Below are 13,402 nucleotides of genomic sequence, written 5' to 3'. Positions count from 1 at the left end.
TTTAATCTTTTTTTATTTCTTTTACAATTAAATAAGATTTTAACTAAAAAGTCAATTTAATAAAATTTTGACATAATATATGATTATTCTTTATTACCAAAAAGATGAATTTTTTGCAAAGTTTACATTATAATCTTTTTGAAAACGCAAGATTTCAAAGTGTGCAATAATTATACGTGCCCAGACAACAAATTTACATCCATAGTACGTCCTTGAGACATCGCGCTAGTTATCCCGCGATTATAACGAGATTGTCCTCATGGGATGCCCATAGGATAAAAAATGTCTACTGTCTTTACCGCAGTAGGACGATCTTGCTGACGTCCTAAAGACGTCCCTACGATAGCCCAAGATCTCCATAAGACATCAAGAGGATATTGAAATTTACATCCATAGTACATCCTGGGACCAATACCTAGTTTATCCCGCGATTGTAACGAGATCGTCTCATGGGATGCCATACGATAAAAAGTCCACTGCCTTTACCGCAGTAGGACGATCTTGCTGACGTTTTTATGGACGTCAACAAGATCGGCCTACTGCGATAAAAAAAAGCGGACATTATATGATCCTGATGCATCCCATGAACGATCTCGTGACAATCGCGGGATAACTAGCATGATGTCCCAAGGATGTACTATAGATGTAAATTTCAATGTCCTCTCGATGTCTTATGGAGATCTTGCTTATTCTGCATCCGGAAAAAAACGGTCACCCATCCAAGTGCGAACATCGCCGACGTTGCTTGACTTTGAAGATCGTACGCATCTAACGCTTCGTGAGATCCATGAATACTTCATGTTTATCATTACATATTTTTTTTATAAATCATTTTAATAGATGTTGTAAGAAGGATGAACATGTATAGTAACTTACAATTTTTTTTTTATATAAATATAAAGTTTTACAGTTTTTATTAATTTACGTATGCGAAATAAGATGTGAAATATGATGAAAACTTATAAAAAGATCTGTGTTTGCTCTGTTTGGGTAAAATAAATAAAAAAAATAAGAACTAGATGTCATTTTTTATAATTTTTAATATTGTTAATATATTGTTTCAATAAGTGTAATATTGTCGTAATTGTCACATTTTTATGTTCCCTGAGAGCTCCTATGGACGTCCTCTGGAGAGTACGCTTTGCTCGTCTATTTGCTGTTACAACGGGATATTTTTAAACCGTCCCGCATTGAGCTTGAGTAGGACGAGATCTTACTGAGAACTCCTACGGATGTCCTCTGGAGAGTACGCTTTGCTCTATTCCCTGTTACAATACAATGGGATATCTTTTAATCGTCCCGCATTGAGCTTGAGTAGGACGAGATTTTACTGAGAGCCTCCTACGGATGTCCTCTGGAGAGTACGCTTTGCTCGTCTATTCCCTGTTACAACGGGATATCTTTAAACCATCCCGCATTGAGTAGGACGAGATCTTATTAAGAGCTCCTATGGATGTGCTCTGGAGAGTACGCTTTGCTCATCTTTCGCTGTTACAACGGGATATCTTTAAACCGTCCCGCATTGATTTTGCGTAGGACGAGATTTTACTGAGAGCTCTTATGGATGTCCTCTGGAGAGTACGCTTTGCTCGTCTATTCGCTGTTACAACGGGATATCTTTAAACCGTCCCGCATTGATCTTGCGTAGGACGAGATTTTACTGAGAGCTCTTATGGATGTCCTCTGGAGAGTACGCTTGCTCGTTTATTCGTTGTTACAACGGGATATCTTTAAACCATTCCGCATTGATCTTGAGCAAACGAGATCTTATTGAGAGCTCTTATGGATGTCCTCTGGAGAGTACGCTTTGCTCGTCTATTCGTTGTTACAACGGGATATCTTTAAACCATTCCGCATTGATCTTGAATAGGACGAGATTTTACTGAGAGCTCTTATGGATGTCCTCTGGAGAGTACGCTTTGCTCGTCTATTCGTTGTACAACGGGATATCTTTAAACCGTCCCGCATTGATCTTGAGCAGAACGAGATCTTATTGAGAGCTCTTATGGATGTCCCTCTGGAGAGTACGCTTTGCTCGTCTATTTGCTGTTACAACGGGATATCTTTAAACCGTCCCGCATTGATCTTGAATAGGACGAGATCTCATTGAGAGCTCTTATGGATATCCTCTGGAGAGTACGCTTTGCTCGTCTATTCGTTGTTACAACGGGATATCTTTAAACCGTCCCGCATTGATCTTGAGCAGACGAGATCTTATTGAGAGCTCTTATGGATGTCCTCTGGAGAGTACGCTTTGCTCGTCTATTTGCTGTTACAACGGGATATCTTTAAACCGTCCCGCATTGATCTTGAGCAGGACGAGAGCTCTTACTGAGAGCTCCTATGGACAACCATAAGACGTTTTATCTTGCCAGGACAAATGGGATAAAATCGAGATGATCCCGGGATCAATTTTGCTGTGTGGGAAACTAGAAAAAAAATATATATATATAATCCTTTTTATTTTATGACTTTTCAAATTACTGCGTTGCGCTTCAATACATTTTTACAATGACAATCTGATTGTGTAGAGAACTAGCGTGCTGTTAATATTCACAGTTACTCAGCATTACATCACTTCTTAATCATACCCGCACCTGTTTTCCTTTATAGAATTGCGCAGATATCTTTTCCGTGTTTGATTTTAATTTAGATATATTTCCGCAAATTTACATTTTGTGCATATCTTGAGCGTAAACGATATTTTTTTTAATAAGGTATAGCTCTATCACATATCTTAGCGCAAATATGTATTATGTAATTTATTTAGACGCAAGCGTCCAGTAAATTACATGTATTCCTTAACATTCATATCTTTTTGGATTAGTTTCATAATTTGATTAAGAATTGTATGCAAAAGTAATGTTTTACAAATATATATGTATTAATAAAATTACATACAAATTTTTTTTATATTTAACAAATTTTTGGTAATTATTGTATATAAAATAAATTTATCATTGCTGACACTTAGGTAAAAAAGCGAAAAGTTAAAATTTTTGTTACAATTGATTCAACATTTATTTTGCATGTTTTATTTAATTATGTATTTTATTTCCTCATATTTTCCTAAAATAGATAAAATTAAAGAAAAAATTAAAACATGCCTCGTATAATTCAAAAACAATAAAAAAATAGAGGTAAAAAACGAGCAAATAAAAGTGTAAAAATTTAGTAGAATTTATTATTATTATGTAAATTAATAATAAACTGTACGTTTTGAGTTACTTAGTCTTCCTTAGCAGTAATTTTACATACATATAAAATAAATTAAAACATTACAAAATGAATAAATTAAAGAAACAAAGAAGTTGATTCATAAAACAGTTACATCACAGTTCAACGGATTACAAAAAGATTCGGTAATTATAGTCAGATAGTATAAAAATTGGTCGGTAAAAATAGATGTAGAGTACATAACTGATTCTTGTTTTTACACGAAAATAGTTGTTGTCTATAGTTCAAATTGTGGTAACTTCGTTGTTAAATTAGTAAAATACAAGTTAAAAAGTGATGTCAAATTTGTTATTGTGAATGCAAGAGATGAGATATTTTAATATATGCTTGACGTGTGTCTCGATCAATCCGTAATGCTCAAGAGTTAAATTGAATCTTAAATAAAAAATTGGAAATTACTAAAAGAACTAAACAAAATCTCTGAACATAAAAATTTCAATTTTACTATAAATCAATATTCTTGTAAATAGGGTAAATTTTTTGCAATTAATAGTAAAAAATGATTTAATGTAAAATTATTCCTTATACGTAGAACAGCTGTCGATTTGTCTCAACAAATCTCAATTGTTGAAATTTAAATAAAAGAAATAATTTATATATATACATTTATATATACACAACAGTTTTATTGTAAAAAAACTTTTATTAATCGTATTAATAATGTTTTGAAAAATAATTTTTCATAATTCACTGTTTTGCATTACTTATATAAAAAATCTATATTGCTGCTGCTATAATAGTACAAATAAATATAATATTGTCCCGAATGTACTTAAAACTTTTTTAATTTTTTAAAATTGGCATTACTACTTGAATAATTATACAATTTTTGTCTTAGAAATTAAAGAGCACATTTATAGAACACATATTACAGATAAAATATATAGGTAAATATAATAATTTTACATGTATCTTTTATGGCAATTATTCATGGTGTGCTCAAAATTTTTTTTTGTACATTTACACCAAAGTATGGGCATTTATATTTAAATATCTTGATACTCAATAAATTATGTTATATTTCGTGAATTTTCTATTTTCTATTTCTTATTTCTATTTGTTATTTGTGTTCAGGTTCTGCCTTACGATGCTGGGTATGTGCTTCTAATGTAAATACCATGTGTAAAGATCCGATGAATACTTCAGATCATAATGCTGCGTTCCATATAAGAACTTGCGATCCAGGTCCCTACGGCTCTTCGAAACCTATTTGCCGCAAAATCGTCAAACGAGGTAAGATTTATTTGTTCAATTAACAAATAATATTTTGATATATTTTGTAAATTAAAAAAGATTTCCTAAATGTATTTATTCAGTAATCATGATAATTTCTATACTTTTTTAATTTTACAATGTAATGCATCTTGAATTTAAGACAAATGTGGAGTTCTTTGATAACTTAAATGAAATTTAAACTACGCTCCTGAATCACGTCATTTTTCAGGGCGTTAATGATAAAAGTGAAAAACAGAATGCTACTACGAATGCCAGTCCTGATTGTTTTTCTACCTTTCTGTTTTTTACTTTTCTGTAAGATATCCAAGATATAAATTTGTCTTTACAGATAACACAGTACAAGAAAAAATTTGATGTAAATACCACGAAATTGCACTTTTGTAACCGTTTGTTACCCTTTGTTTTGTCATTAAAAAGTTATAATAAACGTTTATAAACGCAGAAGTTTATTAAAATACAAACGTGCATTTTACTTTGTTTGTTAATTTTCCATTTACCACTTTTTGAAAATTTGCAACGTTTCTTCAAACAAATACTTTTTCAAAAGAATATTAAAATGATCTTAAAGTGCATTCATTCCCCTTTAAAATGGCGTTTAAATTTTTAACTTCGCTTTGTTTTTAAAGAAATTACAGCCATTTTTGTACATTTTGTTTGTACATTTTGTTCGTTTTTTTGTTTTAAATGAATTTACCAATATCAATATTTTTCTGACAATAAACAACATGTTATTATACATCATAATAAACAACATAAAAACATGTTATATACGTCACCGCTTATCTGAATATTAAATGAGGAAATGCATTACTTAATTATTAATTACTGACAGAAAGGATTAAGACACTCAAGAAGTTTGAGATATTGTATTATCCTACTTTTGTCTTTGAAAGTAAGCAAATTCATGTTAGTTTTCTAAAGTTAATAAAACTTATACAGTATATTTTGTTCTATATATTCTTAGAGTGAATAGCTGTCTTTTTGATGTTCTATAAAAGTCATTAAGTCGCTCCTTGAAGATTTATGTTATATGGAAATATGAATATCGACAATATTCAAATTATTCAGAAGATAACACTCAAGTGTTTCCTCGCATTTTAATGTTCACTTGCTTCACATATGCGTTAGTTTTTCAGTGGTAACGTATACATACTATACATGATAAGATAAAAAAAACTGTCGTCTGATCGTAATGGCAGAAAAATTTTGATCCACAAACGTGGGATTTACGCCACGCGTACACATAGAAAAAAATACTTACTATTTATATTATTTACAATTACTTAAATTGAGTAAAAATATTATTTGTTCTAAATATTTTAAATAACAGCAAATAATAAGTTTGTCACAAGTATCAAATTTATTCAAAATATGTTCTGAATAATTTAATATATACTTAAATAAATGATTAATATTAAATTTAAAAAATCAATTTGTTTATTATTCTGACTTTTTGATGAAATTTTCCAATATTGTTAAACAATTTTTTTAATCTTATTATAATGTACTAAAACGAGGTTCATACTTCTTTTTAGTACATATAAGATTTTTTTAAATTCGTGATGAATGTATAATATTATAAGTATATATTACCAAGAGAATATTTTTTATTATTAAAAATTATTATTAAAAATAAGCATATTTATAAAAAGTAAATTCAGTCATTTTTCTTAGCAGTAAAATTAAGATTGTACTGAATGTATAATGCATTAATATCTCGAAGTGTTCATTTATTAAGAAAATGACGCATTGCGAAGTAGCGTTTTTTAAATTGTATCTTTTTAATGCATTACATCTTTTTCCTTCCACGACTATGCCGCGACAACGCCCACGGTAATACGCGTCACGATTGAGTCACGTCGACGCGCATATAAATAACGATAATAATTGGACGTTAAAACAAGGCCGGTGCCGCGCCTACGAGAAAAAATGACATTACGCCAAGCCATGAGCTTGTGATTAATTTTGGGCCAGGGTAACATACGCCTCTCTTGTTTCTCTTTTGCGCGCATGTGTTGTCAACGCCTTGCTAAGTTTGTCATTGCATGACTTCACGGCAAATCGAATGTACTAATCGCACATCGAATCCTTCAATTCAATGGAATTCTAGCGTGACGAGGCAGCGTGCGTGAAATAGCGAGCGCGATTGCCACATGAACGCAAAAATTACGTAAGCGACAATAATAATTGCGCTATTAAATCGACGCTGAGTTTTACGCTTGTTGGCGCACGGGTAAAGATGACCCCGAAATGATTGTGCCGTGCTGCTGAAGGACTTTCCGAGAACTTTTCATCTGTCTTTATCGTTTCCTGTACAGGACAAAGGAATAGAACGCAAAAGAAACGCATTCGAGTATTTGCCAATCACAAATCACGATAATGATGAATTACTAATTTCAGATTGTTCTTGAGTGATCTATAAATCATAGATTTCAGAATAGAATTCTACTTGTAATTTTATATAATATTTTATATATTTTTTATATATATTTCTTAACAATTAATATAATTTTATTAATAATTAATATTTTTAGTCGGAATTTCACGATTATATTTATCATAGTGTTGTTCATTAGATTTTAAATTCAAAGTTATTTCTTTAATTATGTAAGCTAAAATTATATTATTAGTAAACATATAGTTGTATTGTAACATATTGCTGCAATATTGTATTGCAAACATTTCTTTAAGTGGACATTTTATCGTTATTGCAATGTTTTTGCAATCTTTCTATGCTCTGTATAGATACCTATATTTTTATACATATATTACTATATAGTTTATATATCACTTTGGATAGCTAAAGGACATTCTGGCAATCATTAGACGCATGCATAAACATCTTTAAGATGTATGCATTCTATTGATGTCTTTAGGAGGTCCGTGTTGTATAAGTACTCTTAAAGAATATCTTATATCCTGATTTTAGATATATGTGTGTTATCGAATATATATTTGTTTATATTAATATATAAATATATATTACATATATATTTTATATATCTGATTTTTCGAATGTTTTGTTGTATTGGACAATTTAAATAGAATGAAAAATACGAAAAAAAAAATGTAAATAGAATTTTATCTTCTCGTACAGCACTGAAAGATTGCATCCACATCGTAATAATCTTTCACCGCAATAGTGCAATATTGCCATTATACTGCATAATGTTAATGCATCATTGCTGTTGGATTGCAGCAACAATAAAATGTTCACTTTTTAAAACATTGCAACGAAATATCATAGCAACATTGCAATGTAGTAAATTTGTAATAATACATTGATTGCGTTCAGTAAGAAAAACAACTTTGCAACTATTATAAAATTCTTTCGTGTGCTTGCTTTATACATTTAGATCCGACAGCAACTAAAAACAAGAACCAATCGTAGTTAAACATTTCTCAACAGTTGCTATTTTTTCCGTTGAATGCAGCTATTGTTGTTGTATTTGTCAAACGTTACATGTAAGAATATTTTGTTTTATTCCATTAAAAAATGGTTTGTATATAATTATGCATGGTTCCATATATGACTTCATATACATATAATTCCATACAATTATGTCTAATTATATATAATCATATTTAATCATATATAATTGTATATATAAATTATATATAAATTATATATGTATATTATATGTAGATTATATATATATAATCAGATATAAAGTTATATATATACAATAATATGTATAATCCCACATAGCACAAAAATTGCAATTACATTGTAGCAATATTGCTGCAAGATTACAATGTTGTTGCAACATTGCTGTGATGTAACTGCAATTTTTGTGTTACGTGGGATATACAGTTATACATATTATACATATAAGTTATATATATTATATATAATATATGTAATATATATTAATATGTATAACTTTATATCTGATTATATATAGTTCCAATATTGCAAAAAATATTTTATCAAAGTATTTTATTATTAAAATGTATTATTGTATTAAATTATAACATTTTAATTTTGCAATATTTCTGAAGCATTTGCTACAAATGTGCTAATATATTGTGGATTTATATCTTTGTACAATGTCTTTATAACGTTGCGCTGCAATTTGCAACATTGCAATATTGATGCAATGTAGCTACAATGCACAACGTGTGCTGTACGGATTGATACAAAGTAGATTTTTAAACGGATCGAAAATCCCAATTGGTTGTTAAACGATTAATCTTTGTTTAGAAATGGGCGAGCGGGTTGTCATACGTCAGTGCTCCACTCCATATCATGATGAAATGGACATCATTGATGGCCAGTGCGGCAACTCCATGACACAGACAGGACGTGATGTAATTGAATCCTGCCACATTTGCAGCAGCGATTTGTGCAATTCGGGAACAATCTCCTCCGCGACGAGACTACTTTATATCATCGTAATGATATTTCTTGCCTTTACTTTCCACCAGTCGAAATATGTTCTTTAAAACTTTATAATAATAATCTATAGTTAATAAAAAAAAGAGTGATTCAACGCGGTAACTACAAATACTTAATATAAATCTATAACTAAAACTAACAAACTTCATTGCGAAAAAACGCATTATTTTCCGACTTTATAGCGATTTAAAAATTGTATGAAAAGTACATTAATAAGGCCAAAACAACCTTATGTAATTTTCTTCTGGCTCTTAAGATGCAATATTACCTTGCAAAATAAATAATTGGAAACGAAAAAGTGCATGATTTTTATGATTATATTGATTCAAGCAAATTGCTGTAAGTACAAAATAAAAAGACATAACATAATTATGTGTACCCCAATTTTTTTTCAAAATGTTTTCAAATTAATAAAAGTTTTAGAGTTCAAATGTCTTATGGATGAAAACATAATTCTATACATTTCTGTATGCTCGGCGGAGCATCATCGCTTGTAATAATTACACTATATAGAACGAATTAGGTCCGCCATTATTGCGTCTGGTTTTTATTGGTTCAGCCTTGTGTCATTTTAAATCATTATCTTCAGAGCGTTTCCTCCTTTTATACCTTTCTCTCTTTTTGTTATAAAGTATTTTAAGTAGTTAAAAGAGAAAGAGATAAGAGAACTTATTAGGTATCCGTCCAGCGATTAAAATAATAAATAAATGTGTTTACAAAGAATTGAAAATGCCAAGACGCATTAACAACACACACACACACACACACACACACGCACGCGCGCGCGCGCGCGTACAAGGTGTGTCTTTCCACTAATTATAGAACTTATTCCTTATCAAAATTTAATTTTATTATCGAAAAAGTTTTGAACTATTTTTTTATAACAATGCTTAATAATAAAACGAAGCAGTAATAACTGAAAGGAAACCTCGCTAATTCGTAAATTCTAATTTTAATTAAACTTGGCATAATGTAGAGAGGGTAAATAGAATTTAGAAAATTGTCCGTTTGAACCCAAAAACGGTTTAAAAGAGGTGAAATCATCCTTCAAAAGTAAAAACATTTTGCCTTTTCTCGATATATTTCGTAAATCAAACGAGATATCAAAAAATATTTTATGTAAAAGTTTTACAGTATAAATATCTTTATTTAATTAGGCTGCTTGTTTTTTTGAAAAAAATTTATTTTCTTAAATTTACCATTTATACCCTTTTATGCTGATTATTTATTGTATTAAAATTTAATTTTTAATGAAACTTGGCATGAATATAGAAAGAGTAAATACATAAATTAAAAAAAATTTCTAGCTTGGGCTCAAAAACCCTAGGGGCTTCAAACTAGGTTTGAAGGGGTGAAAACCACCCTTCAAGAATAGAGACATTTTTGCCTTTTTCTCGATATATCTCGTAAACTAAATGACATATCAAAAAGTTTTTTATACAAAATTTTTACAGTATAAATACCTTGAACTACGCTGTTCACTTTTCGAAAAATAAATTTTAATTGAACTTACGTATAATTCTTATATATCTAGGGCTACGACACTGTAAAGTAAAGCGTATTCTGAATGTACTAATACTTTTGCATAAGACAGTAAAATAATTTTTACAAATAAATTAATTAGTAATTGCTTATATGGTTACAATCGCTCGTTGTTCTGTAATTGGTTAAAAAAAATGATTAAAGAGAAAATAATAATAACAACAGGAACAATCCTATTCTACAATATACTTCACTTTTATTTGTATTTTTATAATGTTCACTCTTAAAAAGATATTGATGTAGCTGATACACATCAAAAGTTGTAATACATCATCAGCTATAATGTCAAACAACAATAGATTGGAATAGATTTAACATTTCTTTTTTAAAATAGGAGATTTCATAAACATAAAAAAGTGAAAGTAAAGAAATTAAATTTTAGCAAAATAAAAATGTATAATTTGCCATAGGTACGTACTATAAAGTAAAAATACTTTTCATTTAAATATAAGTGCATATGTATAACAGAAATATTTACATTTAAATATAAAATTAAATTTTTTTATCTCTCTTACATGATTTCATATAAATTGGTATATTTAATAATGCAAGGCAAATGTTTGTATAAATTTTCTCTTAAAGAAATTTAAAAAGATAGAAAGAGAACACTATAAATTTCTTCATAAGTCATTGGTTTTTAACATTGAAGATAAGTTGCAGAGATCGTAAAGAAAAGAACGTGAAGATGATACGCAATAAAATACATACACACACATGTATACAAAGATCCAGCTAGCCAGGCCTGTTAAAATCACATATCGTGAAAGCTTACAGCAAGGATGTTTTCAATTTTGACAACAATTTTATGACAAGTAATTGTCTGTTGCTTTGTCTTCTAAAAGTTTCGAGCAAATTTACGGCAAAAGTTTTCATCACACGCGGCTGCAAATAACAGAGAAATATTACAATATTTCAATGTAAGGTTTCTACAATGTTTCTGTAATCTTTCGGTGCTGTATGGGAGGTGACAAACATCAGATGATGAAAATGAAATCAAAAGCGAGGATACAACGGAGGACGTAACGGAAGACGGAAAAGTAACAAATATAAGTATATAATGGTACATAATAATAATTATAATTATAATAATAAAAATATTTTGTGCAATTCAAAATGTTCATATTATCCACTACTTATCTAAATATTTATCCTGTATTATTTATCGTTATAATTTTTTTTTAATCAATTATCTTAATTTTTGTAGGTAAATGCTAAATACTAATTCAATTAATACACCAGTGTGTCTTACATTAATATGTTTAAAATATTTGTATTAAAAGAAAATTTTCAAACATGGATTATACTTCTCAAATATTAAAAAAACATCTTTTTAACATTAGAATAAATCTTTAAAAAACATTTTTCTAAATGTTAAAACAGATATTTATCAAATGTCAAAAAAACATTTCTTTTAATTTTAAAGCAAATATTTATTAAATATTACAAAAATATTTATTCAAAAAATGTTTTTTTTTTTAATGAACTTATCTCATTATTTTTACTATTTTAAAAAAATGTTTTTTCAAATGTTTTTTAAATATTATTAAAAATATTTTTTTAATGTTATTTTGCTGATTAGATTATATGAGTGCAAAGCAGCCAATATCTTAATTATAAATACTGGCCAAAGAATAGTAATACAGTAAATGTTTTGGTTCATATAAATATCCATTATTATAGTTGGCGCAAAATATTTTGGTATCATTATTTTGTACAAAAAGTTTTTTTAGGAGCATACACACACTTAGCGTCTTTTTCTACCTTTTTAAAAAGATAATTTTGTTTGGACATCATGCATTTTGTAGTGTAAAGCATCTTATATAATAAAAACATCTGCTTTATATTATAATCTCCTTTATTTCATTCTCATATTAGGGAGCAACAGTTTTTTTATAACAGTTTTTATGTGCGCACAGCAGTTAATATTTTGAAATGAAAATTTAATATTAATAGTTCAATCTTACAATTGAACATTGAAGATAGTTCTCTTAAGTTCATTTTTAATGCTTTATAATATAAGAAATCATTGATATAGTGACAGTAAACTAACGACAATCTTAATATATAAATAATAAATATATGATAAAACTACGAATACCACCTAAAAAGTAGTAATAAAGTAGATATTATAGTTTGTATAAACTTGGTATGAATGCACAGTAATCAATATTTTAATCATATATTCTGTAAAAATATAGGTATATCATTTAGGTTGAATTAGATCAAAAAATTTTTTCTCCTCTATTATTATATTCTTTAATGTTTACTTACAACTCTTTCTAATAATGTAATTAAAACTAAAATTAGTAATACCGTAAATATTCTCCCGTAGGAAAAAATTATGCAAAAATTACTACACAAAAATTTCATATTTTTGTGCATGAATTTCTGCAGTTTTTATAGATTTTTTGTACAAGGTTTTTGCTTTCAAAATTTTTCTGCAGAATATTTTGCAGAATTTTATGTAATGTTTTTTGAAGTTCTTTGCCGTTCTTCGCCTACTGTATGTGGCGAGCCAATTTGCGACAATCATCGCACAATTTTCTATTTAGATTGCGCACAAAAACATAGTTAATATTATTATTTCTTCAATTTTGATCATTCTACATTGTATATACCTAAGTTTTTTTCTAATATATAATTTTTTATAATAAAAAAAAGATTTGTGTAAAAAAATTATCATTTTATTGTATGTATTTTTATTACCCCGAAAAATACCTTATATTCAGTCATGCAAATAATTATACTTTTTGCAACCGACACATATAGAACAACTTTTTTTAAGTCATATTTTAATCTAAAAAACCTCAAAAGAATTTTTCTTAACAATAATTTGTTATTAAATTATGAATTTTTTTACGGAATTCCATTTCTTATCAATCTCAGAAAATTTAAATTGTTATTATAAAAAAAATTTTAATAAATGACCAAAATAATTGTCAAAATTTAAAATGTAATCACTCAAAAGTAATTAGAAATTTTTTCAGA

The 13,402-nt window shown here is 28.5% G+C and overlaps 1 protein-coding gene across 1 annotated transcript; it reads left to right on the top strand.

Moving 5' to 3' along the window:
• Positions 1-4,271: 4,271 nt before the first annotated feature.
• LOC118648800 lies at positions 4,272-8,919 on the top strand (the record flags this gene model as incomplete). Its single annotated transcript, XM_036295212.1, has 2 exons — positions 4,272-4,470; positions 8,678-8,919. Coding segments are annotated over 2 exons (441 nt in total), but the record flags the coding sequence as incomplete, so codon positions are not given.
• Positions 8,920-13,402: the final 4,483 nt, after the last annotated feature.

The sequence above is a fragment of the Monomorium pharaonis genome, unplaced genomic scaffold (genome assembly GCF_013373865.1).
Source record: "Monomorium pharaonis isolate MP-MQ-018 unplaced genomic scaffold, ASM1337386v2 scaffold_708, whole genome shotgun sequence".
Taxonomy (NCBI): domain Eukaryota; kingdom Metazoa; phylum Arthropoda; class Insecta; order Hymenoptera; family Formicidae; genus Monomorium; species Monomorium pharaonis.
This window is presented reverse-complemented; position numbering and strand designations above follow the sequence as displayed.